Source organism: Pavona decussata, unplaced genomic scaffold (assembly GCF_977016875.1).
Source record: "Pavona decussata unplaced genomic scaffold, jaPavDecu1.1 SCAFFOLD_34, whole genome shotgun sequence".
NCBI lineage: Eukaryota > Metazoa > Cnidaria > Anthozoa > Scleractinia > Agariciidae > Pavona > Pavona decussata.
The window spans coordinates 1,129,476-1,151,500 of NW_028145457.1; the positions used below are offsets into that span (position 1 = coordinate 1,129,476).

At 39.7% G+C, this 22,025-nt stretch overlaps 3 protein-coding genes across 3 annotated transcripts; 1 reads left to right on the plus strand and 2 right to left on the minus strand.

Moving 5' to 3' along the window:
- Positions 1–3,687: 3,687 nt before the first annotated feature.
- On the minus strand, positions 3,688–9,492 carry LOC146484368 (large ribosomal subunit protein uL3-like). Its single transcript, XM_085104892.1, has 7 exons — positions 9,374–9,492; positions 8,686–8,878; positions 7,080–7,248; positions 6,377–6,512; positions 4,994–5,446; positions 4,665–4,760; positions 3,688–3,895 (listed from the first exon to the last, which is right to left on the minus strand). The coding sequence occupies exons 1-7, from the start codon at positions 9,374–9,376 to the stop codon at positions 3,725–3,727; spliced, it is 1,221 nt and encodes a 406-aa protein (XP_084961018.1). The 5' UTR covers positions 9,377–9,492; the 3' UTR covers positions 3,688–3,724.
- A 245-nt stretch (positions 9,493–9,737) lies between these two features.
- Positions 9,738–15,687, plus strand: LOC146484369 (uncharacterized). Its single transcript, XM_085104893.1, has 3 exons — positions 9,738–9,895; positions 14,190–14,462; positions 15,402–15,687. The coding sequence occupies exons 2-3, from the start codon at positions 14,204–14,206 to the stop codon at positions 15,455–15,457; spliced, it is 315 nt and encodes a 104-aa protein (XP_084961019.1). The 5' UTR covers positions 9,738–9,895; positions 14,190–14,203; the 3' UTR covers positions 15,458–15,687.
- LOC146484370 (uncharacterized) lies at positions 15,667–19,783 on the minus strand. Its single transcript, XM_085104891.1, has 2 exons — positions 19,647–19,783; positions 15,667–17,717 (listed from the first exon to the last, which is right to left on the minus strand). The coding sequence occupies exon 2, from the start codon at positions 17,693–17,695 to the stop codon at positions 16,241–16,243; it is 1,455 nt and encodes a 484-aa protein (XP_084961017.1). The 5' UTR covers positions 17,696–17,717; positions 19,647–19,783; the 3' UTR covers positions 15,667–16,240.
- Between the last annotated feature and the right edge of the window lie 2,242 nt (positions 19,784–22,025).

A 22,025-nucleotide genomic window follows, 5' to 3' on the forward strand; every position in this document is an offset into this window, starting at 1 on the left:
ACTTTAATCTACATGGTACAATGTAACCGCTGCCATTTACAATACATAGGTGAAACTAAGCGACGTCTCAAAGACAGATTCAACGAACATAGACGCCCAGTTGACAAAACTAACATTACATCCAATTAAACCAACTACTGTCTCTGAACATTTTCTTTCTCAACCTAACCACTGCCACACTGACATGCAACTAATACCACTTGAAGTTATCCACTCCTCACGTGATTCAATCAGAAAAGCCAGAGAGTCTTTTCTTATTCTCGGTTTTCACTGTCACGCCATTGAAAAAAAAATCGAAACCGTTCCATGAATGAAGTCAAGAAATTGACATGGTATAGAGGACAAATAAATAAGGCATCTGTCCAAGTGTCAGGTCTGTGCGGCATTCCGTACTCGAGTTATTTGACAAAATGTTCCACATAAATTTATAGCGCTTAGTATGGAGACGCCATGTTTGTGTCCCTCTGAGGGGCACAAACATGGCGGCCGGAAATACGAAAAAACATCTGGAGTTCACTTTTGCAAGAAAAGAGGTTTGTTTGCCCTTGTGAATTTTCGAATGTTTAGATTAATATTTCTCCTCACACTTAAATTGTTTAGAATGCTGAAAATCACCCGAAGAGTCCCTTTTAAGATACGGAAAAGCTCTGTCACGGCCGTCCTCCTTATGTCACGCACGATGGAAACTCGGAAATTGAAACTGTTCTATTTTCAAAAGGAAGCACGACATCGAGCTAAGAAATTGTGAACAGACATATTTTTAGGTAATCTTTCCTTGAATGAAGGTAAAAATTTTGTAGGCCTCCCAGTTTTGAATTCAAGAATTTGGTGACGTCACGTGAAAACCGGGGACCTTGGAACCCCACGGTTTGAATAGACGTGATGAATTGTAATTTTTTTATTTTATTTCACTTATTTCCTTATCCTTTGGTACCACCTTGTAAACGTCATTTCCGCCGCTCCTATGTATTGCAACATCGTCCATAATATAATATTGTAATTTCATTTATGTAATTTAGTAACATTTAAACCTGAAGAAGGCTGGTTTGGCCAGCCGAAATATTGTTTTAAAATATATTACGTTGTGTCAGCTTTGCAGTAGTCTTTGGACTTCTCATCGTCTACTCTTGTTAGCATAGCTAAGGTGCTGTTTACATGGAGGGAGGAAGATTCTAGAGAGCGGATCATCCTCGCACCATATGTTTTCTCTATTCAGTTTACATGCAAAATGTTGTACTTGGCCCCCGGGGACTTGGCCCTAGCGCTAGGATCTTCCTTAGGGTCTTACAGGGGGGGGGGGGGGGGGGGTCTCTTGCACGGCTCACGAACAGAAAAAATAGCAAATCATGGATCACAGAAATGACAATTTCGTTTTCAAGCTCTTCACGGGTCACGCAAAACCTTCAGGTCACAGATTACGAAGAATAATTTATTACATTCACGTTTCACGGGAAATAAAATCAGCTAATCACACATCACGAAAATACCCCTGTACGACCCTCTTCCTTGAGATAGCTAGAGCCCAGGGGGGGTACTCGGGTATATTAGTTACGGGGAGGTGCGAATGAGGCCAAATTTTGAAACCCAAAAAGAGTCCCGTCACGCTAAGGAAAACCCCAAAAAAGTCCAGCAGCCAAAAACGTAACCTAAAAGAAGTCCAAATCTTTTAAGCATCAAAAACAATAAAAGTATAAAACACCAAGAGAATGCGAGATATTTCATGCATCCGACTTTATTCATTCCTCGTGTATCTGTCACAAAACTTTAGGCAGACTGCAGTCATTTTTCAAAGTCGAGCGCAATATATGTTTGTTCAGGAAAACCAAAAACGGGAACATCTTGTCTCTTTTCATATCACAAAATAAGGCTTTACGATTTTCATCAACCCCAAAAAAGTCCTCGCCAAAATCTTAAGGGCAAAAAAAGTCCACCGGAAAATTTCAAACCCAAAAAAAGTCCCAAGCCGAGAATTTCAAACCCAAAAAAGGTCTTCGCACGTCCCCGTCACTAATATACCCGAGTACCCCCCCTGGGAGCTAGATATAGGAACTTGCCAGCTGATCTGAGAGATAGGAAGATCCCAGCACTAGGCAGATCCTTGCACCATGTAAACTACTTTCGCTCGGAAGATCCTAGTACTAGGGACAAAAAGAACAAACATGGCGGCAGCCGGGAGTTCAGCTGCTTAAGGCCGACAGTTATTCTTCTTTTCCTTCTCCAGTTGGTAACCACCATGTCCGAAATTTCTGCATGTAAGGCAAACAAAAAGTTTTTGAAGCACTCCGGTTAGCTTCACCCGTTTCAATTCAATTCCACACCGGACACGGAGCTAACCTCACATCAAATGCCCCAGGTACATATATGTCATGTATGCCCGCAAGGGGATGGGCGCTCTTGGATTTGACTGATACATGTACATCATGCGCTTGGTGTTGTGTAGCATTTGTCACACTATTGTTTCGATACCCTCCGAGAGCACAATGCAACAAACAACAGAAACAATGTTCCTGGTCCTAAATAGTCTGCGAATACAGCCGCCTCTCGTGGTTCCTGGCCGTTCTCGAGCATAATAAATAAAGTGGATAGTTTGTTTAAAAAATGACTTCGCAGCCTTAAGGCTGCAACATAGGTTCCGCCTCTTTGAAACTGGGGGCAGGGGTGGGTGAATGGGTTAGTGACCCTTTTGCTATACCCTAGACCAACTTTGTCCCCATGACAGCTTGGAGAGTGGAGACGGTCCCCACTATAACTAAATTGCGTGTACATATTCCGATGTCGGCCGACAGAAGACCCTTCTCCAAAATGGCGGCCGAAAATTCAAACAAGTTAATGTTAAAAACGTATACCAGCACTACAAAGAGCCATTACTTTAGTAACCGTGCAAAGTTTCAGCATATCAGGTGTAATATCAGCAGAGGAAATGTAAAAAAAAGTTGAAAATGAAAAATTTTGCAGACGTTTGTATGACAGGGGGTATGTACAAAAGTCTGCAAAATTGTCAAATTTCATCTTACATTTCTTAAGCTGATATAACACCCAATATGCTGAAATTTTGCAAGGTAACTAAAATAAAGGGGCTCTTTCCAGTGCGGGTATCAGTTTTTCATTCAGTTCAGATTTAACTCATTCAAATCTGTTGCCGCCATTTTGGAGAAGGGTCTATTAACCCAATACAGAACTTAGTGATGTGAACCAAGCCTCGGACCGTTTTCACAGCGGGCATCCCCTGTCTCTACCCAAGAACATGGTACTTTGATAGCTTCGGTCGACTTCAGAAATATCGCAGTCACATCAGGACTATTACATGTAACCATATTTCGCCAGAAAGCGGTTGTTGGTTATTTCGGTAATGTGACCGCTTATCTATTTGCTCCGTTTGCAGTAACAGAGGGATAAACCCTAGAAAACGGATAACCAAACTAGAATGCGCTCCCTGGCATTTCTTTTGCATATTTGAATTTATTGGCAGTTACGTCTGACATCTGAACCGACTATAATCACAGGCATAATGTGACCACAACCTGTTTACCAGACCAGTCCGCCAAGTTCCTTTTTGAGTCCACTAAAGGGGCAAAATAACCGATGCAATGACCGAAAATTCTAAGGGAGAAAGACAGATGCTTACTCAGAAGAAGTAAACTATGTTTCTGGGATCCCTTCTCAAGTACAAGTTATAACAACAAGGTGTTAATTTATAATGCCTTTATTGAACTCATAAACAAGTTTATTCTGCACCAGCAGTCAGCTCTCTCTCACGTTCCTTTTTCAGCAGACCCATAAAAGCTCTTTTCTCTGCAGGATGCTGGAAGCGACCATGACCAAACTTGGAAGAGGTATCAATAAACTTGAGTTCAATCTTCTCCAAGGCAGCACGGCTTGTATGAACAAGTAGAGACTGAAAAAAAGATTTCATAAACTTAAAAAACATTGCCAGTTCACCATATCATAATGATTTTACTGGAGCTACAGGCTGTACCACTAATGATTTTACTGGAGCTACAGGCTGTACCACTAATGAACTACCACAATTATCAAATTTAGAGCCACTAAAATAAAACAACAAACCTTAGAGGTTACAAAAACTGCTACCTTTCAAAACTAGAATAGACCTTAACTTAAATGATCAATCACTAATATATCTACCGAGATTGAAGAGGAAACGGACGCAACCTAAATATGATTACGGAATGTTGAACGCGAAACAGACTAAACACAAATATTATATTTAGTATGTTTATGTCATTGAAGGTGTGTCCAATGGTAATGAACTTTTACTTTTCTTTGAGTAAGTGCTGTTGGCAATACAAGGAGGGACAGATCTGTCATTGAAACTTGAGAGGGATGACAAAGTGATCATGTACAACTGTCCTTTCCATCATGGCAGATTTACTGAGGCGGTTTTGAGAAAGCTGCTAGCCGAATATGGAGTAAGCTGCTTACTCACCGCATTGGAACACGTGCAAGCAATCAGATGTTAACCCCAATTTTTAATCCACTGCCTTGTGCTTCATTTTGTGATAAAAATGCCAATAATTTTCTTTTATTCTAAACTAGTCTTGTGATTGGCAGAAAATAGTTGGGTAGCCCATTTGAATTTGCTGCACTGTAAACGTAAACAAGTAGGCCCAAAGATTAACGAGGTTGCCGTCACATTGTAATCTTACCTTGCGAAGGGTTAGCACTCGCTTCACTTTGCCCACAACACAACCCTTGATCATGACATAGTCTTCATTCACTTCACCATAGTGAGGGAAAGAACCCTACAAAAGCATACAGAAATAAAGCATTTTTAAAAAGTCACGTACACACATGTAAAAAATTAGAAGAATTCTTGTTATGTACTTAAATTACAAACACAAAAAAAGAATGCCAATGTGATGCTGACTTGTTGGCTTAAGATTGAAACTTTTTAAAATAAATGTTATCATTACCAGAAAATCTTCAGCTGCTCAAGAAGCCTCATAATGTAATATTAAGGATTACATCCACTCACCATAGGAGTGATTGACTTGTCTGTCAGGTCATATTCTGTGCTAGCATTGTTCTTGATAACCTTGCCATCTTTAGTGTGAATGCCACGACCAATGCGGTAAATCTTCTTGTTGATTTCAGTACGGTGGTGGTAACCAAACTGACCAGCACGGGCAACAGAGTATGACACACGAGCTGGATGCCATGCTCCAATACAAGCCACCTTGCGTAAACCCTTGTGAGTCTTGCGTGGCAGCTTCTTTGTGCCCCAACGGTACGTGACACCCTTGAATCCATGACCCTTAGATACACCAATGACATCGATCATCTCATCCTTTGCAAAGACTTTGCGAACAGGGGCAGGATTTTCCAGGCGCTCACGAGCCCATTCAATTTTCTCAGCCACATCCTTGCCACCATTGACTTGGATCTCCTTTATGATAGCCTTTTTCTGGCCAAGTTTCACAAGCTTTTGCTATAATATCAAGAATAATGCCGATGTTGGAAAGTAGTGGTATATATCTCTTCACTGTTGGTAAACCAGACTAAAGGCTAATTTACACATTAAACACTTAATGACTGGCCCCAAGGAAAACAGTGAGTTTTGTTTCCCTAAGACCCTCGATGTTCTGAGGGGAACACTGAGGGTCGAGGGGAAACAAAACTCACTGTTTCCTGTGGGCCAAGTCATTAAGTGTTTTGTTACACCTCCCAACTCAAAATTGGAACAAATTATATTCAGGTATCACCTTATGACTTTATTGCAAAATGTTGAAAGCTTTCGTCTCTCAATGTTTTCACAGCATTGTGGGTGGCCTTGTCAGTAAATTTCATGTTTTTGTCCCGAAGAAGCTGTTGAATTTCTTCTTCAGTTCTTGTGTGAAAGCATTTAGCTGCCATGACTGCAAAAAATTGTTTTGTTGACGAGCGAGTCAAAAGTTCAAGTTGTCGTTCCCTAGGGAGTTAGTGAGTTTTGACCCATGGCATATGACACATTTTCCTCCAATTGGAAAACGTATTTGAGTTGGGAGGTATAACAAACTGATTTAACGGCCGGCCAAATCAACAAATGTAAATTAACCTTAAGAAAGCCAGCACAGTATAACAGAAAATTAAAGATTTCTGAAACAAACATAGGTGGACTCAGCAACAAAAAAATGTAAGAGAAAGCCATTCACTTGAAAACCCATTGCAGACACTGGAAGAACCAAACTAAGAAGAAAAGCGATACCAGATGCCAACACTTACAAGACTTGCAAACTAGCGATAATACGATGTGGCCTCACCACCCCTAGCCTACAGACTGTCATAACATCTTTTAAGTTTGATAATACCTACTGATGCAGCTTTTGAGTCAGTTGTTAGTTTCCTACAACTAGGCACTAGGTCCTTGAGAAAGACTCACCTGTGTGTGGCATATCACACGGATGACTTTGCAGTACTTCTTCATGGTGTCGAAGTCATTTTCAATTTGACTTTTGCCATCATCATCTGCCCAGCGCTTGGAAGCTTTAGAGAAAGCCTTCTTCTTGGACTTGCACCTTTATGTACAAACCATTATGTGCACGGTTGATGAAACAGAAGAGAGAACAGGGAAGCCAAATCTCATCGGCAGTGACATGCCGAGCGGAGAAAAGGCACTTTGTGGGCAACACTGGTTAGAAGTGCACCACAGAACACAGCAATGTAACTTACATGAAGCATGATAAAGTTTAACATGTGATAACCCATCACAAATAATTCAAGCATCAAAAATGGGAGTGGACACAAAAACTACTCACAATTGTCCATACCAGCTTACTGTGTGCTGGTGAGAGGTTAAAGTAATGGACTAATAATATTACTATGAACATGACATGACATGACATGAGCAAGCCAATATTGCAAATGAGAACAACTTCTTGCAAAGAGTCAAGTTATTGAAAATCTTGTACTTTTTGATTGTGAAAACGTCTCCTCTGTTCATCATATGGGTTTTTGATTCTGTGAAAACCACTCCTTTGTTTATTATAAGTTGTTAATGTTTGTGTGCATAACATTTCTACTGGATAAAGAGAGTTAGAAACATCTATTAATTCCAATAGTGACCTATCCAAATCAATACATACCAATTTTTGTAAAAGCGACGCTTGCACTCCTCACTGAGATGTTCAGCCCAAACAGTCTTGAGGACGCGCAGACCCCTGGGAGTTTCAATATAACCAACAACACCAACAACCATCATGGGCGGTGTTTCGATTATTGTCACAGCTTCCACTACTTCTTTCTTGTGAATCTCTGACAAACAAAAGACACTAATTTATGAAAGTCTGCTAATTCTGCCTCAAAGCAATGACGGATTTTGTAAATATATCTTGTTATCTTATCTCAAGTGAACTTCATACAATGCCAACTCACTCTCCCCTCTGTTTCAACTTTGAATACTTTTTTCATTGAGCACAATCTTTTCTTTGATCCTTACAATGAAAACACATAACTTACTACAAATCTACCACATGGAAGATGATTGCACAGGGCTTAAAATACCTGCCTTGTGGTTGCCAGTCAAGATGACTGGCTATGCAGCTTACACAATACCCCCCTCTCCCCAGAGCAATAGCTAACCTCTTTTTTTCATACAACAATGCTGTCAAATTGCAGCTTGGATAACATCTCTTCACCGATCAAATGAACTTTTATAAACAATGATGCTTGCTTCAGTATGGATCAGATGGTCTGCACTTAATTTAAACCAACTGATAATAAAATTGTACTGCACCCTTGTCACATTGAGTGGCTTAAGTAGGTGAAACACTGATTCATAAAGTATGAAAGCTTACATTGTATAAACCTACTGGCTCACTTAAAAACAAGCATGTTATCATTCCTGGAAAGTGGCCTTTCCTTGGCGTAAACAACCTGTTCTTTTTGAAGTACTGCGGATATAATTATGTTAAAATTGAAAAATTGTTTAGAAAACCAAAGATGTTCATATAATCCCAACTTGCACTAGGTATGATTGTTTTGTAAATGCCATGGACTCTAGCGTGGAAGCATTATATGCAATAAGGATCTCTCCGCAACCCAATCCAAGTCAGACATTTCTCGCTCACTTCCGATTTCGTCAAGCATTGTACACATTCACAATACAAAACCTAGGACTGTTCGATAACCTTTCTGTTTCACTATGTGAATTGCCAACAACTAGTTAAAAATATTTTCACATCAAAGTTCCACAATTCAATATGATGATTGAATGTGATCAGTCAGCATGACCATCCAAAACGAAAGTTTGACCGGTCAAATCCTCAATCAGGCTGGGCATTGCCCACTGAGCAGCTGTTATTTCCAGGCCTGATAGCTCAGTCAATAGTTTGCCTCACGATTTAGTCACTTTGATGTTGATCGCGATGTTTCTACCTTTATGCTACTGGCCTTCATCAAGCACTAGACTCAACTGCCTGTGCATTATTTAAAGTAGTGCCATAGCTGATGGTGATTGATACATTTTCAACCTTATTGTGGTTGTCCCTGATTGGAGAATTTCAAAATGCACCAATCACCAACAACCATGGTACTACTTATGACAAACACAACAGTCAACACTATCATTTGATAAAGGGTTGCAGCGTAACAAGTCAAAACATTGTGATCCACTGAGCTATCATTTCAACCCATGAAGAGCATCATCCTTCACTACACATTAAAAATTATGGAATTGAAGATGCCACTTACTTGATCCAGGTTTCTCCACTTCTCGTAAAATGTGGGTCATACCAGCCTTAAAACCCACAAATGCTGTCAAATGAGGAGGAAGAGTTGGGTCATCCTTGGGGAAAGATTTTATTCTTCCATTGTGGTGCTTGCACCTCTTACGGGGCAGGAAGCCCAAGGAACCATGCCGTGGTGCTCTGAACTTTCTATGAGACTAAAAATAACGACGAAAAATGTCATTATTTTCAACATCCTCATAAATACTCGTCGGCTGAAATATATTAAGCTTATAAAAGTTGTGACTGCGATGAAAAAAACACTTTCTGTCCACATGAGGTGAGCAAAACATGAACATTTGAGGATGGGATGGCGCTTTCTCTATACTCGAAAAGTCACAAAACATTTTACTTCCTAAAATATTGACGTCGTTAATTCAAATGTTTTTAACTTTACACTACAGATAAAAGAAGTTTCCAAAAAAAAAGGAACCCAGCCTGACATTACAATTTAGACAGAAATGAGTAAGTAAAGTTCTCGCTAATAAATTTAACCATTTTCAGTTCAAAATAAAAATATAATAAGGAAAATAGACAAATAAAAATGAAAAGTAGACGTTATGGTATCAGCATGCACATTGCTTTTTAATAGATGGGTCAAAACTGAATGAAGAAACCACCGATTACATATCAAATTTTTCACGATCACCCACCATCTTGCACGAGCACAGGGAAAGAGAACGATGACACGTGACATGAAAGATTTGAAATTACAGAAATCCTAGCAAGGGGGGGAACGTGAAATCCTCGTCGTTAACAATAGACCGACCCCTTTGCTATGTTTCTTGGGTTCAGCGGATAGAGCCTGCACGTCAAATATGACATATTCAATAGTCGTCCCATTGTAAGAACAAAATATTTCAGCATATTGTGAGCTGTTTACTCGAAAAAAAGAAAGTTGTTTGAAAAGAACTTTAATTTTTCTTTTATCATTATTTTATATTTAAACCCCATTAAACGCGACGACCTGTTATTCTGAGGTGGGGGCTATTTATTTACTTCGGGACACTAGAGGAAAGCTTATGTAAAGCCAACATCGCGACCACTCATCTTTTTGGGGCCATCTTGAATTTCGAGTGGGCTGCAGTATTCTTTCCTCTACCCGTCCTGATTCTCACAGTCCTGAGGAAAACGGTAATTTCAGTTCTGGTTAGACCACTGCAGTTAAGCCAAAGGTACGACTCTTACATATGCTATTACCAGAAATAGCTATCACTGCTATTTCACTGTCTGTAGTCCGTAGTTGATACATTGTCCGCACTGTTTATTTATATAAATTGCTCTTCACTCTGAACTAGTGACTGCTAAATGTGACTTTCTTTGGGAAAACGGCCACTAACCCTTTTCCGTTAAACGGTCAAGAAAAACCAGGACCGTACATAGTATATCTGCCAACTTTTTCTGAGATATAGGCGTGAGATTTTTATCCTGGGAGTACTGGGATTTTTTAAGACGACACGATCATTTCCGAAGATTCCCGAAGAAGCCCGAAGTCTTCCGAAGACGTCCGAAGTCTTAGGGTGCGCATAAACGCAAGCTCGCTCCTAGTGCTTTTCACCTTCAAAAATCAGAGATGGTGAGGAAGGTATTGTCATTTATTCATTTTACACATGGTTTTCGTTCCTTATATGGGTCTGAGTTAACATATTTTTGGAAATTGTGTCAAGAAAGACGGCAACAACTCACATTTTTCAATCAGGCGTGAGAAATTGGCCCGCAAGCGTGAGCTGGCGTGAGATCGGAGATTTCAACCCACAGGCGTGAGACTCACCCCTAAGGCGTGAGAGTTGGCAGGTATAACATAGCGGGCGGCCAACGGGGCAGCTGCCCCCACCAGGAAAACTGAATGTTTTTTTTTCTGAAATAGTGCTTGAGTTTGCTGAGCTATTTCTTGTAGCTATATTGGTCCGAAATCACAAAAAAATTGACTAATTGACTGAAAAAAATCGATCTTCAATGTGAGTTCAGTGTGTTTTGTTTTCTTTAAAGGACTTGAAGGCAACTTTCTGTGTAGGGGTGAAAACAAAAACTTCCAATTAGAAACCCTGTCTGTATACGGGAGACCCCTCCCGGAGGGGTGTGCGGAGTTTGCCCCCACAGACAAAATATCCTAGGTACGGCCCTGAAAACGGTTGTAAACGGATGCTAAACGGTTAACTGAAGCGTTTAAACAGTTTCCATAACTGTTTAAACGGATAGCAAAAAATTCAAACAGTTGACCAAAGTCCAAAAACAGATAGCTTACAGTGTTAAACGATACAGGAAAAAAATAAACGGTTAGCTGGAAACGTTAAACGGTTGACCAAAGTCCAAAAACGGATAGCTCACACCGTTAAACGGTTGATCGAAGTCTACAAAATGGACAGTTTAAACCGTTAAACGATTGACTCGGCAAGATCGCTTGAGGAAAAACTATCAGTCTTACAATGTTTAACGGATATCTTTGAGCGTAAACATGGAGCATCATAACTTGGTAGATAATAACTGGGAAACATTCTGCGAACGAAAACAGTACTGTCGTATCTGATGAACTTTAGTTGGGTTTCTTCAAAATTTATTTGTGCGCTATGTATTCTATTTCTGGGTAAACTATGGCCGTTTTCGTGTGACATTACGTTTATTATCTTCCCTGCTGTTTGTTGAAATAAGCACAAATTATAAAGAACAGTTTTCGCTGCCGATATCTCAACCTGAACAGCTACTGCAAGAAACGCTTCAATTACAAAAGCCGTAACCTCTGGAAGCAAACAACCAGTGGATAATAAATTATACATTGACAAGAAATTTTCCAATACACGCGCACAACAAGCGCAACTAACTCTTTATATAGATAATGCGCCACAATGAAAACTTGATGGCAGCATCGGCGTCCTTGCGACTATTCGCCAAACTCAGGAAAAATACCATTCCCATAGAAATCTAAAAATAGCATGTCTGCGTTCAAAGGGCATTTCCCATAAGGTACCGTACGCACTAGGTTGACAAAAATTAACTTGTTTGGCTCTGCAAAAAATTTGACAAATTTTGTCGCCACCAAATTTTGAATTTGGTAATCACGTATGCACTTCAAAACACCAAAATATTTGATAACTACAAAGTGTCAATCACATTGAAATCAAACACCTTCCTTTAGCTTCTGTTCGTGGGAAAGCATGTTTACATGTGAAAATGTTGCCTTGGCGTATTATTATTTTTCGTTCTTCAAGTCATTCAATTTGCCCAATGGCAGAATCACAGTCGACAAATGAATGGCTTCATCGGCTGTCGATGCTATACGTTTGTCCAAACCGACATTTTATTTTTTTTGTCGTTTGTCCAAGGATGCAACGATTTTACTCGCTTTCTATAAACACAGATAAAAAATCGTTGTTCTGCAGTTCACGTTCCGCCGAGTATCGAGCAATTGTTAGCTTGATAGTTCTGCTCCAGGGTTAAGTTTAAACAGCTGCCTGGATAAGCAAACTGTTTTCCCTAGAGCGTTAAACAGATGCAAATTTTTTTCAACGGATAAGCAAACTGTTTAAACGTTTTCCATGGAGTGTTAGACGGATGCAAATCTTTTTTAAACGGATGAGCAAAGCGTTTAAAGGTTTTTGGCAAAGTGTTAAACAGATAGAATTTTTTTAAATGGATACGCAAACCATTTAAATGCTTGAATGAACCGTTTAAACGGATATAAACGGATGGTAAACGGTTTTGCTGTTTAAACGGAAAAGCGTTAGTGTCCGTTTTCCCAAAGAAGGTCACAAATACTCTTAGTATTTAATCAGGTAATTTATTTAACTCAACTCAACTTTGCAGAGGACACGTTTTGCCTCTGTACTCTGATAACATACAGATGACGTCAAAAACATGGTGAGAACAAAGAGTGACGATAATCTTACCACGTTGTGATGTCCTCTGTGCGTAATCAGAGTACAGACCCACGGCAAAATGGAATCTACTTGTTTGATACAATAACCAAGACATTTCAGCACATTTGCTGAGAGAGCATCGCGTTGCCTGAGCTGAGTCAAAAACTTTCCAGCAAACTCAGTTTTAGGCTACAACACACTTGCTATTATGATCCTCTAAATTAGAGTATAATCCAAAAGAATTTCACTAACAATATTTTCAAAACCAACCTTTATTCCAGAAGGAAATCCTGACCCCAAAATATTACAGCATGTAAGTTGCTTCACTGCGATTTGTAATCGATTACTTGCCATTATAGGATTTCTATTGGCGACATATTTTGACAAAGATTTGCTTCCTTTTCACATCACAACAAAGTTCTAGCTTTGTTATCCTGGTTGAGGTCACTCTCAATGGTCTTTGTCCAATTTTTTATCGGTCAGTTTTCCTTTCCTGTGAAAATTTCCCTATGTTTGTCCGCTACTCACCAAAACAGTTTGCAAAACTTTGTTGACCAGTCACTCTGGCTGGACTCTAGACTCACACCACTCGATGACGTCATTCGTGCATCTATACTCTAATCACAAACTCTGCTACACAATCAAAATGCGAGTTTTACACTGTTCATTGTATAATGGGTGGTATTAACTGAGTATATAAAATGATTCCCATCATTTGATTGGTGAGTTGAATAGGGATGAACAGAAGAGGTAAATTTGAAATATTCACTGAAACACGGAGCTAAGAGTCTGAATTGGAATCTTTGATTGTGATGAGAACTCCTTTTCACTTCTTTATTTCTGAAAGACTTGCACTTTACAATAATCCTTGCTGTATAATATCCTGCTCTTCTCTCTCTGCTCATGTGCATGACCTTAATATAATACAAGGACCATAATGCAATACCAAGACACTACATGTACATACATGACCATTGATAAACAAAAGAGAGTACCAGTGACTTAATGATATCACTGAGGTTAGGTTCAGAGAATGATATTATTCTAATCCTTTTCTTTTTTGGATAACAAATAATGGTGTTAGAAATGAGAGAAGTGTTAAACTGCGAACATGGACACCATAAGTGAGGAAAGGATAAATAAGGAAGTGCCCTTCTGTTATGTTTCTTGATACTGTTATGCTTCTTCATACTGGACGTTACTTACGATAACGTGATAACCCATGCGCCACAGAGACCTGACTTCCTTTAACTTGTGACCTGTCCAAAGTGTACTATTTAATCACTGTAAGTTTTAACTTTGTGGCATCAAAAAAACAACAACAAAAGAAAAGGGGGCTAGCTCTGAACACCCTCAAAATTTTTCCATCCTATTTTCTTCTTCCAGTTTCTGTGAAATCCCTGCTTATTTTGACCACAAATTATGTAAGTCTTCTTCAAACAGCCGCAGTGTTTTACATTCTATTGCACACATCAATTAAATTAAACTATATTAATTTTGAGAACTATGGGTATTACAGCTGCATAACAGGGATGCAAGAAAACAAAATGATGCAAAGTGAAGATTTGATTGGTTTTTAATGTTGTCTCATGGCTCCTCCTTTTTTGTACTGTAGTTAACTGCATCAAGATGTCTGAAAAGTTCATGAAGAGATATGATGAAAGAATCAAAGCACCGTCATTTGAAGAAATTGACTGCAAAGATCCTGTGGCATTTAAGAGAGCAAGAGATCGCTGGAATCTGGAGAGGCTAATTGAGTTGGAAATTGTGAAAATTTACCGTGACAGAGTCGCCGAATGTCATAGAAGAGAAGAAGTCAATGCAAGACAGAACTGCAGAAAAGTTGTCAGTGATTACATGAAAGCTTTCAATGAATACCAGAGGAAAGGTAGTGTATGATATATGAATATGGGGGTCAAATAAAGTGCAGATATAATTTTTGGACTTATGTGATTTCAACAATGATTGGAAAGCATACTTTCGTTCTTGACTATTACATTTTGGTTGCTTTGAGTAAACTGGTGGATAAGATTGGCTTTAAAATGTATAACAATTGCACATGCTGTATTTTAAGTGAAAACGTTATGGTGCCATCTACTTGTAAAACTTGCAAGCCGACTTTCCTGCTTCCCATTTGAGATTTTATTCTGTTTGTATGAGAGGGCAGGATGAACATTTGTCAAACTGCTCCAGTTACTCTGTGTCTAAAAAATTGTGCCTAAATAATTGGCTACTTTCTTACCTTTTTTTCTCACTGACTTACCCTGCTAGCAGTGCGTTTCTTTCTGGCAAGTCTTTTAGCATGTACAAAGTCACGCGTGTCTCTAGTATTTCGTGTGGTAGGCTTGTTTACTTCCCAGGAAAAGTTCTCGACGCAAACAACTTTGTACATGCCAAAAGACTTGCAAGAAAGGAATGCTCTGCTAGCAGGGTATCACTGACTCGATATTTTCGCCTCATTTTTTTCTCGAAAACTAAGTATAAACCAGCAGGAAAAAACACACAGTGATGTTCTCTGACTAAATGAAAGGCCACATGCAAAATTTAAGCTTCTTTTAAGTGAAACGAAAAATCAACCCAAAATTTGCCATACAATGTAGGACGGTTATGCTCGCAGCTATTCAGTTTTTGTATTACACATTGTGCAAGGTGGCAATAAAAATTACCAACTGGTTGACCAAAAAATGGATTTGAAAAACCACTTCAAATGTTTGCACCTGGTAAGTTAATTGGCCTTTTGAGGAACAGGCCTTAGGCTAATATTATAAATCACATGCACAGTAAGAATTGTCAAATTGATGGTGTGCTTTTTGGTTTGTTTTCTTAGCATGGTTTTATACAGAAGAAGGTTCCTGGACAAAGTGGAAAGTGGAATATGACTGACTGTTCATTGATAATGTTCAAACGTTTCTTGACACTTACTGTCTGTAACTAATGTGTGACGATAATTTTTTTTAAAGCCTTCTGGCTCTTTTGTCACTTCATTTCTTTGATTGTTTGCGGTGGAAGATTGGTAGTTGCCAGAAAGATTGAAATTTGTTATTTTCCATTTTGTCTTTTTCTGTGGGTTTGATGTGACCGTATAATAAAAATTATTGTTCTTGTTAACAAAAGCATTGCTCTGTTCTATTTTGTTATTCCTGAAATCTAATTACCATCTATAAATTCCAATTTGTAATGTTTGAATTAAAGAAATTTTACACAATGTACAAGTCTCAAGAATACTGAAGCACATTATGAAGGGTTTGAGCCCTGTTTTCAATGTACAGAATTTTTGCTCAGATCAAACGAAACCTTAACATTATTAATAACCTGAAACTGGGGAACGTCAAAAAGGGTAAAACAAATCACAGTGTAATAAGGATGGTTTAGACTGGGGAAACTAAGACAAATAAGGAACATCAATCTTGAGAAGTTTAGCCTTGTTTAATGAATATTCTAAAGCAAACTTAGACTATGAGCAGTCCATCATAGCAAAGCCAGTCAAACAAGTGAGTGTGCACAAAAAATACCTCCCTCTGTGCGTTGCATCACCTCACAGGTGGCAATTTTTGCATGTGCTCATGTGGTACACACGTTTTACTATTCCTCACAAAAATAGGGGATTGCTCTTAGTCTAAAGCAAACTGTGAACAACCTGGAAAGGCTTTCTTGTTTAATGTTTGTCTAATCAGTTGGTTTGCAATTAATTTCATCCCAGCGCAACACTTTTCCATCCATATCACACATGGCCCCATACTTGCACCCACTGCTATCAGAGCCTTCAAAGAAGCTTCCATAGGGATGCCACTGGTTGTCATAGTAACATCCTTTTGGTGGAGTTGTGGGTTGTAATGTTTTGGGGTGGGAGTTTTCTGTTGCTGCACAGTTCCAGTCATCCCATGCTACAATCTTACCACTGGAGTCACAAGATATGCCATGACACCAGCCTTCTTCATCAGATTCCTTGCTAATCTCACTACCAGGTTCATACCAGGCACCATTTTGGAAGCAACCCAGTGGAATAGGGACTGTGGTGGGGGGAGGTACAGGTACAGTTGTAGGGGTGGGAGTGGTGGTTGGAGAAGGAGGTTCATCACAGTTCCTGTTATCCCATGCTACAACCACCCCACCAGCTGAACAAAAAGTACCATAACACCACCCCTTGTTGTCAGATCCTTTAGTTATGTCACTACCTGGTGGGTACCATTTGCCATTGTGGAAACATCCATGATGTGCATGTTCAGGTGGAGGGCTTCGGGTGGTTGGAGGAATTGGTTGTATAGTCGTTGGTGGTTCTGTAGTTGTGCCACAGTCGAAGTCATCCCATGCTACTAACTGTCTATTGTAACCACAATAAGTACCAAAACACCAACCGTAACCATCGTGTCCACGGCTAACGTCACTGCCTGGTGGGTACCATTTGCCATTGTAAAAACATCCATTATCTGCATGTTCAGGTAGCTCAGTGGTTGGAGGAATTGGTTGTATAGTCGTTGGTGGTTCTGTAGTTGTGCCACAGTTCCAGTCATCCCATGGTACTAACTGTCCATTGTAATCACAATAAGTACCAAAACACCAACCGTAACCATCTTGTCCGCGGCTAACCTCACTCCCTGGTGGGTACCAATCACCATTATAGAAACACCCCAGGGGAGTAGTTAGCATAGGTGGTGGAGTAGTAGCAGGGGTTGTGTGTTTATCATGGCTGGAGGCATCCCATGTAACCAGCTGTCCATCATCACCACAAATCAAACCATGTTTGTTTCCTTCACCATCTGATCCTCGGCTGACTTTACTGCCTGGTGGGTACCATTTTCCGTTGCTAACACAACCATAAGGTGTGGTGGGATTGGATGCTTTATGAAGCTTTGCTGTTGTTGAAGGTGGAGTAGTTGTACTTGGACCACAATTGAAGTTATCCCACGAAGCAATGGCACCATTAAGACACACCATTCCAGAACACCAAGTCGATCCATCGTATCCGCGGCTTATTTCCTCGCCATCTGCATAGCATTTTGATTCATAAAGACAGTCAGAATGACGGTCACATGCTGGTAGTGTTACTTGTGTCACAGGCTTTCCACCTAAAGGGTGCGATTGAGTCCCAGCCGTAAGGAGTGCTAATATAAGCAGTAGCATTGCCAAAGTTGGTTTCAATATCCTGTTTAAAAAAAGTGGATGATTACTAACGAGTCTGAAATTTTTAAGCTTTCTTTTTGCAGCTCCTTAGGTTTTATTCATTCATTTCAACTCTGAAGTTCACATTTATGATGTTCCTTTCATAGATTTCACGTGAAAAAAAAAATCATGTTTTCATCCCCTTTGGGTATATTGCATGGTCATATAATGACCAGCTCCCAGTTGACTTGATATTGATACTCAGGTTAGTCAGTTGATAGAGCACTGCATTTCAGTGGATTGCAGAGTTCATGGGTTTGAACCTCGTTCAAGTTTGAAGTTTTTAGGCTTTCTTTCTCATAAGTGTTTTTCATTCCGGTCGGATATGAAGCGGAAAACTGAAATGATGCTTACAGAAAAATTCGCATCATTATTTCCCGGTTATTTCAGAAAACCTCATTTTTGTGTGTTTTCATGGCATGACTTCAATTGTGTTTTGAAAAACAAAGAAGCAAAACATAATGTAGGTTAAAATAACAATTTAAGTGAAAGTATCACGGGAATTTGGCACTACATCAAAAACTCCAAAACGTTTTTTTTTTATCGCCAGAAACCTAAAAGTATTGCTCATATTCAGTGTTGCAAATTATCACCTCAGTGTACTGAGACTATCGATGAATGTCTCTGGCCACAGATGGACTGAGTGGGAATGGAACGTAACTTGAAAAAAAATTAGGCTAACTGTTTTCATGATCTCGCGTTTTCGTTTCCAAAATGCAGTAGAGGAGGTCATAAGTTGCTCCTTTGAAGAATTTAGTTGATTTATATTTCTTAATGTTCTAGAAATATTTTGTAACTGAACTAAATAAAGGTGTTAATAAAGGTAATAAAAGGTCAAAATCCTCATGGTGCTTCCTTTTTTTTGAGACTGGGGCCGGAAATGTCTAAGGTCCCGTGAAGACGTAAAATGCGTCAATTTTTGTTTATTGTCAAAATATTTTCACACAGTTTGTAGTCTCTTCAAAATAGTTTTATTGTCAAAATCTTTTCACACAGGTTATACTCCCTTCAAAATCGTTCGTTAGCCCAATTTCCTTTTCTTTCCTTTTTTTTAGAAACTCAAACGTTGCAGGCGGATTGTATCCATCGGGGGCATGACCTCAGAGGTTAATGGATCCATTTAAGGTGGTTTTGTTTTTCACTGGAGAGTTTTCACGAAATTTAATTCTGTGACTAAGGTTCACTGAATTCTGTAATCTATTTGTGCTGCTGGGCACGGCGCAGCAAAACATTGAAAAATCCCGGTGAGAAATAACTAGTATTCCCGAAGAGTTGTTTTGAATAGCCTCATACCTTATTACCGATACATTTGAGACAATTCAGCCATAAAACGCCAGGTCACAAAAAATGTTAACTGTTTATTTGTTTAATGCGTTTCACCATTGAAGTACTGCTCTTGAAACGTTGAAAGCATTTTGTTTCGCAAAGATCATCTGCATTTAAATCCTGTTAAAATGAGTGTAAACCTTTCGTGTTTACACCGTTTTCCGTTCTCCGGTGTTCAATCTAAAACGCGAGCGGGGTGGGGGGGGGGGGGGTTATACAGGAAAGTGCGGCCCCAAAGGGTACGGTTATTCAGATGTTTTGGTCTGACATAGGGTATAGATTTCAACTATTTTGGTATGAAGGTCTGAAAACAGGTATGAATTTTACAGAAACGAGTATGGATTCCAGATACCATATCTAAAAATGGGTTGAATTTTAGAAAAATTACATATTTTGGTCTGAAAAAGCGTCAGGGTTTAAAACGGAACCGAGCCGGACAGCCCCACCAAAAATTCCAAGGAGTACTTCTCCCCCCGGAACACGAGCAGGGCATCTGTTTTTGTTCTGGATCTTGTTTCTTTCTCCTACGTGAGTGTTATGAATAACTTTCTACATCACTACTAGAAGCACTAGCTAGTTTCCATACCTTTTGTAATTCACTGAGTACGCGGCAGTCGACTAAATACAGTGTGCAGTCTTGTGTTAACCTGCGTAGTTCTGCGTTTGAGTGCAATTCGTAAAATATTGATTGGAGCTCGAATTCCCCTTAGTCCGGTAATACGACCGCAGGAAAAGGATGCCAGAATTCCTGGCCTCGATTCAACGTTGTTATAACCCACCTGTCAAATCGATTAGTCTTCCGGGAAAAAAAAGGGGGGGGGGGGGGGGGCGGGGGAGTGCCTTTATAAGCTACCAGATGACATCAATGAGAAATCGATGTCACGATGACAAATCAGCTGATTGGTCATTGATTATTGCTAGACTGCCAGCAGTCATAAGGGAGGGATTGACGCGGCTCGCTATAGAAATTAGGAGAAGAAAGAGACTATTATTGCAGACGATCAATAACTAATCAATGATTAATCGATGAACCACAAAAGTTTTACCTATTGATTAGTCATTGATGTCATCGAGTGCATTGATTACTTACCTCTGTCATCACGAAGTTGTATGGAAAGGCTACAAAATAAACATATTTTACCTACCTTATTATCACTTATTTTCGCGCGACTTTAGTTTCGCGAATTTGGAATAATAATATTTCGAGGGCCTAAATTTCGCGATTTTGACGAATCACCGTTTTTCAAGGTAATTAAATTTCGCGAATCAAGTAACTGGTGCTCGTTTTTTTAACTTCCCTTTCAGTCTGTATTTCATTTAACCGTAACGGAATACAAGGTAGAAACGCAACAAGCTACTAGCTGAAATTTTACATCAATGTCAGCAACATAACATCTTTTAAAAGTACACTGATACTATTTAACTCGATGACGCTGCCAATTAGCTTTTAGATAAGGATCGCCTCAATGTTTTTAAATGGATCATCAGGCGATTATAAGGTTGTCTCTCCTTGAACAAGTTCGGATATTCCCGCTTTGCTCCATCCTTTTGCAATGTGTCGCTTTCCCACACTGCCTGTCCAGTGATTGTAATGTCTTACCAGCCAGGTGGCATGTAAGAGCTTCAACACAGATAGCCTTAAATCGACCTCAATCTCATCAGTGCTGTTCCCCTACTTTATTTATTTCTGAACTTCGACCGAATACCAAATTGTAAACATATCCTTCAAAAAGCGCTTTGCCTCTCCATTCAAAATTGTGGATAAAAACCACCGAAGATTGCCACTTGTGCAAGGGGGCTGGAAATTCCAGTGGAATTGATTGCGGAGATCGACAAATCAGTCTGAAAAAATGAAGTAGCAGGATGATCACAGAGAACTATAGGGAGCCAGATGCTGATGGCAAATTTGAAGACTGTACTGAGGAAGTGTTACAGGAACTAATTCAGCAAGATGAGTCAGATGATGAGGAATAAGGGCATCCGCTGAACTAAAATTTGAACCCTCCTACTCGTATGTATACTCCTAGCAGACGGAAAACTGAAATAAAGGTTTTGATATAGGTCACTAAATTTCGCGTCTTTAATTTTCGCGGCACCATTTATTCGCGGGACTTTAATTTCGCGAAATTTTTTAAATCGCGAACTAGTTAAGTATCGCGAAAATAAGTGATAGTAAGGTAGTAGACATTGGTCAGGATGACACCAAACAGCGTGCAGCACATTCAAAGCACCTACACTAAGTTTATGTGCGCTCACTCATCTCCTCGGTTCTACCAAACACAAAGTGCCAGACAAAGTTCAGAGTGCCACACAAACCAAAACATGTAACGTGGGGGGGGGGGGGGGGGGGGGTTGTACAAGCTTTGAGCAGGAAGGGGTCAAAAAGCGAAGTACACAGTTATCAATATTTTCCATCCACCCAGTGGGTATAAATACACCCGCAAAAAGAACGACGTTGCCAAATATAAGAGCCATTCCAGGCAACTGAAGTTTTTTCTCTTCTACCACTAAGCTACAGGAGACTCGTGGGAGCTAAGAAGCACATGTAAAGTCCGGTAGCTCACAACCGGTTCACACGGTAGTTCACACTCCAGATAATTTTTTTAAGTGTGAAAATCGGTTTGTTTTGCATTCCTTAATCAAAGATAGAGCAGACCATTTTGCTCACTTATGTAACGCATACAATCGGACCCCCTCCCCCTCCCCTGCCATCTGTAAACCGTGTGGGATTATCCCACACCCTTTCCGATTGGAATCCGTTTTGGAATCTACTTAAAAAACGGACAACAGCGCAAATCAAATATTTCATTTTTGTGAGCATTTTTTAATGCCTTGAAAGACTTTCCCGTTTAACCAATTCCGGTCCAGGGAATGCAGGAAATTGCATGTTAGAGAGTCCAATTTTAAAAATTCCCCCGGGGAATATGCCCCCCGGACCCCCTAGAAGTCAACCTTCGCGCCTTTG

Excerpts from the sequence above, each read along its gene's own strand:
- LOC146484368 (XM_085104892.1), bottom strand. Across the intron at positions 5,447-6,376 it reads GTGTGATATGCCACACACAG|CAAAAGCTTGTGAAACTTGG; the intron begins GTGAGTCTTTCT and ends TTGATATTATAG. Across the intron at positions 4,761-4,993 it reads ACAAGTCAATCACTCCTATG|GGTTCTTTCCCTCACTATGG; the intron begins GTGAGTGGATGT and ends ATGCTTTTGTAG.
- LOC146484369 (XM_085104893.1), top strand. The coding sequence starts at position 14,204 with ATGTCTGAAAAGTTCATGAAGAGATATGATGAAAGAATCAAAGCACCG. Across the intron at positions 14,463-15,401 it reads CAATGAATACCAGAGGAAAG|CATGGTTTTATACAGAAGAA; the intron begins GTAGTGTATGAT and ends TTGTTTTCTTAG.
- LOC146484370 (XM_085104891.1), bottom strand. The coding sequence starts at position 17,695 with ATGCTACTGCTTATATTAGCACTCCTTACGGCTGGGACTCAATCGCAC.